General features: G+C 38.3%; 1 protein-coding gene across 1 annotated transcript; it reads left to right on the forward strand.

Moving 5' to 3' along the window:
* Positions 1 to 1,815: 1,815 nt before the first annotated feature.
* LOC110735582 (protein FAR1-RELATED SEQUENCE 8-like) lies at positions 1,816 to 3,261 on the forward strand. Its single transcript, XM_021915772.1, has 3 exons — positions 1,816 to 2,031; positions 2,305 to 2,609; positions 2,700 to 3,261. The coding sequence occupies exons 1-3, from the start codon at positions 1,816 to 1,818 to the stop codon at positions 3,259 to 3,261; spliced, it is 1,083 nt and encodes a 360-aa protein (XP_021771464.1).
* Positions 3,262 to 5,121: the final 1,860 nt, after the last annotated feature.

Consider the following 5,121-nt stretch of genomic DNA (forward strand, 5'->3'; position numbering starts at 1 on the left):
CCGATCTGTTGCCATTCTTAAGGGGGAGGGACGACGGCGTGGCGGTCGTGGGGAAGGTTGAAGGGCAGGGTCAGTGCCGGCGCCGGCGCCGAAGTGGAGGATAGGGCTGGCCTTGGCTTGTGCCAAAGGAGAGAGAAAATTCGAGAATCATGGGCGTTGGGGAGGTGTGGCTATGTAACGATGGAAGTCACCAGCATGGGGAGGCCTAGCACTGGTGACGGGAAAGGGCTTGCCGGTCACCGGCGAGGGGAGAGGATTGACAGTAAAAGGGGAAGGTGACGTGGTTGGGAGAATGGCAGTAAAGGGGGTTTTGGTTTTTTTTTTTTTTTTTTTTTTTTTTTTTTTTTAATAGTTAAATAATTAATTCAATAATTTAAAAAATAGCCAATCAGAGGCTTCCATGTGGTGTCATTAACCTTAATGACTAACGGAGTTAATTGTTGTTAGTCATTAAGGGCATTTAGTGACATTTGCAGAAAACTTATGGGTATATGGTGAATTTGAAAAATTTTAAGGGTATTTAGTGAATAAAAAAATAACTCAGGAGTACATGGTGAAAAATCCGTTAATAATTTTATTTAGGCTAATAGGATTTTAATTCAAGCGATCACCAATGATAGATTTGATTGTTCATTAATAATCAACCAATATAGATTAAACAGGTTTAAGATTAACTTGATGTATGTATGTTGATCGAAAAGCGCCCACGAATATTATAAGAATTAATTAGAGGCCTATTTAGGGCAGGTTCAATCTCTTTTAGGTTGGATTCGTACCATCATCCCCGAACATCCAGTCATGGTTCCGGACCACTATGGAGTTAGCGATCTCTGTGATCGTGAATGGGGTGTAACCTTCACACCCGTGAACGGTTTACAAGTTCCTAAAACTTGTTGGCGACTCTTTTATCTCTAGCTTCTTTTCCTTGGAACGCCGCCATGTCTAAAAGTATAAACCATAGTATGGCTCAATGATGAGTTTGACAAATTCCCTACAATCGGATATATTTTCGTCAACTTCATGTTAATGTTACTTCATGATTGATGTGGTTCAAAATGGTGGTTTTCTGATATTTTGTAAGATGATAGTGAGTAGATGGTAAATGGAAGATTTTAATGGAAAAATCTTTCTTCATTTAAGGAGTGGTGCATAGAGGAATTAACAACTTTGTGAGCATAAGGTGATGGCTCATTGTTTATAGTATTAATAGATAATTGTGTGTTTGCATATCTTCGACATATGATCTACGTTTTGGTGTAAACGTCTGGCAATCCTAACTCGACGAATTTTTTTTTAATTTTTCTCAGGAGTGATTTGTTGCCAATCCACCTAATTTAGATGGAGTCAGATACTGAGTCCCCTATTGTTTATAGGGGTTGTGAAATTAGTCTGCATGACAGAAGAGGTAGCGGAGACTTGGTTGGAGGTAGTAAGAAACAGAGGGTTTGGATCGAAAGAAATTGTATTTGAGGAAGAGGGTGATGCATATGGTGCTATTGTTCCATATGTTAAAGGGAAACACAACCCGTGTAATAGAGCAGCAAATGAGATAAGGGAACAATATTTATCCCTGATTCAAACAATTCAGACAGAGGAAACAATTGTGGGTAGTAATCACATTAGTGTTGTGAGCTACGTGGAGGAGCCAAAAGTGGAAATGGCGTTTAAGAAGTGGGAGGATCTCGAAGAGTATTACAAAGACTATGCAAAACAACAAGGGTTTGGTGTGAGTAGAGTCAAAGCCATTTTTTCAAGGGGGATATACAAGTTCAAACTACAACAACATGGAGGTGTGAGTGTTGGGGTAGACCAGACATGAGGGCCATTAGGGAGGCTAGAAAAATGGCAAAGGAGTTGGGTGTTTCTGGCTCTAGAGGAGTTGTTGGTGGAAAAGTATGTGATGATGAGTCAAATTGTAGGAAGAGGAAGTCTAAGAAATGCGAGTGCTATGCAATGCTTTATGGGAGTTTAAATCGTGAAAAGGAAAGGGTGGTGAGGAAAGTAGTTCTGAAACATTTACGCCTCTTCCTAGTCAGTCAAAGCTTGTAAAGGAGTATCGGTTGAAACATTTTACTTCTAGGGTTAGGAGGAAGTTGTTGAATTACTATAAAGAGGGAGTCTATGTGTCACAAATTCGTGGATGCATGGCCGTGGAGCGGAATGGGTTGGATAACATGCCATTTAATATCAAAGCCCTCTAGCATGAAGTTGTACAAAGAAAGGCGTCTGAAGATGGTTAGTGGTGATTTCGCTGCGATGATTTCGTATTTTCAGCACATGCAGGCCACAACCGATAATTTTTAGCATGCTCAACACGTTGATGAAGAAGGATGGTTGAAAGATGTGTTTTGGGTTGGTGGTCGTAGCCGTGTTGCTTATGAAGAGCTCGGATATATGGTGTGCTTTGATGCCACATACCTAACAAATGAACATGAGCCCCCCTTTGTGAATTTCGTTTGTGTTAACCACCACGGGCAATCTTTATTATTGGGATGTGCACTGGTTTCACATGAAGATTATGATACGTTCAAGTGGATTTTTAAAAAGTGGTTGTCCAGTATGAATAATCAAGCACCGGTTGCCATACTTACTGACCAAGCAGCTGCAATGTGAAAGCCACTAAAGGAGCTCATGCCCAACACACGACACAGATGGTGCTTTTGGCACATTTAAGAAAGATCCTCAAAAATTTGGGTAAGTGTAAAAGGTAAGTGTGGATTTGTGAATCGCAACGCAAAGATTTTTGAATTTCCTCTTAAGTACTCCAAGGCGCTGGAAAAATGGACACGTGATGAGTCTAATGAAGATGCTAATTTCTCTAAGTATTTGAGGAGGCTGGTCAGTGGTTTTGAGGTTGAGAAACTCTTTCAAAAGTTGTACACCGACACTAAGTTCCAAGAAATTCAAACTGAATGTGCTCGAATGATGTATTGTTTTTGTTTGGAAGAGAGATTCATTGAGGATACTATTATTCTCTACATTGAAGAGGATCGAGTGTGGGTAGTTCCTGAAGGACTGAGTGAGGAGAATCTTATAGATCGTCGGAGGTTCTACTTCGCAACATTCAACACTGTAACCAAGGATGTTCTTTGTGATTGTCGCAAGTTTCAAACTGATGGTATTATGTGTAAGCACATGATACAAATACTCGACCAGAACCATGTTCTCGACATTATGGAGAAGTACATTGTTAATCGGTGGCGTAAAGACATCATACGGAAACACACCTGTGTTAAGGTTGAGTACCATGACCCTTCATAACCACAATGGTACAACCAACTGATTAATGCCTTTGAATCTCTATGAGACGAGGTTGTCATGAGTAGTGATGAAACTATTGACTTTCTTCTAGATAAGATCAATCATATGCATCAAGAAGTGGTAAGGCACAAGCGTAAGAAGCAACACGAATCCCCACCAGCGTTCTACCTAGAAGATGGGGGACATCAAATGTTGCAACAGATGCAGAGGACCCTGTCTAGTCCTATGATACAGTAAGAGCTACGACACATGTGAATACTGTTATGGGTGGTACACATGAAGAGTTTGTAGTTCCTTCTGACCCACCTAGAACAAAGAGACCCCGTGGGAGGCTCAAAGGTAGTAGAAACAAGTTAGTTTTTGAAAATGGTTACAAAAAACCACAGACTAGGAAATCAAAGGCTCATAAACAACAAACTGATGTTCCCTCCATAGATGGTATATCAAAACTTCCAGTAAGTGATCTTTGTTTTCTACCTATTGCAAATATTACAATCTGTGCACAAATTGACATATATTCTTGTTGGTGCAGGTTTCTCGCAACCCGAATGTTACACAAAGCCAAGATCATTGCATGGATATGCCTAGTGATCAACATTTTCGGATGGAGTCTGTGACGATGAGTTCCTAAGTTGTAACACGTTGTTATGGTTTGACGATAATTCCCAGTCTTTCTAATAGTTGGAAATTTTGGATAAAAGTGTGGTTCGTTGGTGTAGTACATTAATACTTATGTTGTATCGTTTAATTTGTAAAGACTGATTTATGACAATATGTATTTCTATATTTCTATTACCCAAAGACGTTGTTTAAGCAATCGAATTATTAGCGTATTCGCATATCTTACTTACATGGTGTTTTTATTTTCAATTTCCCAAAGATGTTTAACCACTCGTATTAATATCATGTTAATACAATCAACTTTCATGTTGTTTTTAGTTTCTCTAGACTAACGCACTGGACCGGACAAATTGTAGTCATAGCCCATTTCATCGGCCCAACAAAACAGTTGTGTATTTTTACAAGTTCATAACAAAGCCCAGAAACTAGGATACGATAAACAAATATTTTTGGTCCTAATGTGTTGGGCTAATTACCTAAAATTTTTGTTAATTTCTCTCGACGTCCAAATTTGGTTTTACTAGTCATAATGTGTTTAATATGATCCTTTAATGTCAAACTAAAATCACTTGAATGTTAACTTGGAATTGTTTGTCATTTTTTAGGGCATTAGCCCAAAAATATTTCAACCCAAAAATTTCCCCACTGTGTTTGACTTAATATGGGCCATGGCCTAGAAATATGTTGACCACAATACACTGATCTGTGTTTGTCATATGTTGGGTTATGGACCAACATATGATGATCAATATCAATGTCCAAGTAAGTATTGTCACTTGCTAGAAAGTGTTCCACTATCAAAGGGTGATTACTAGCGCGGGTTCGATGCTCACATCCTACTATTAGGCTGTTTATCCTCATATGATATCATACTATTTTTTAGCTTCTGAGTCATGCATGGTAATGTACTGTCCATTGTTGTTCTTATACCCATACTTTGGTCATGATCATCAAACGCATTTACTTGGACATAAATTAGTTGTTTTTTATATGCAACCATATTTTATATAAATCTTCTTAATCAATCCCTGTAATTATAATCTAGTAAATTGATCGCAAAAATAACTAGAATGTGTTTGTAGAATTAAAGTTACAAGTAATTCATACGTGGTGTACTCTAGACGATTATAATAAATTATTGACCCTCAAATTAGCTGATTTATAATATGATAACATAGATCCTAATTAACACTTTTACTAAATCACATTAATTGACTTAGATTACATTTTCATGGGATT

The sequence above is a fragment of the Chenopodium quinoa genome, unplaced genomic scaffold (genome assembly GCF_001683475.1).
Source record: "Chenopodium quinoa cultivar QQ74 unplaced genomic scaffold, ASM168347v1, whole genome shotgun sequence".
NCBI classification, from domain to species: domain Eukaryota; kingdom Viridiplantae; phylum Streptophyta; class Magnoliopsida; order Caryophyllales; family Amaranthaceae; genus Chenopodium; species Chenopodium quinoa.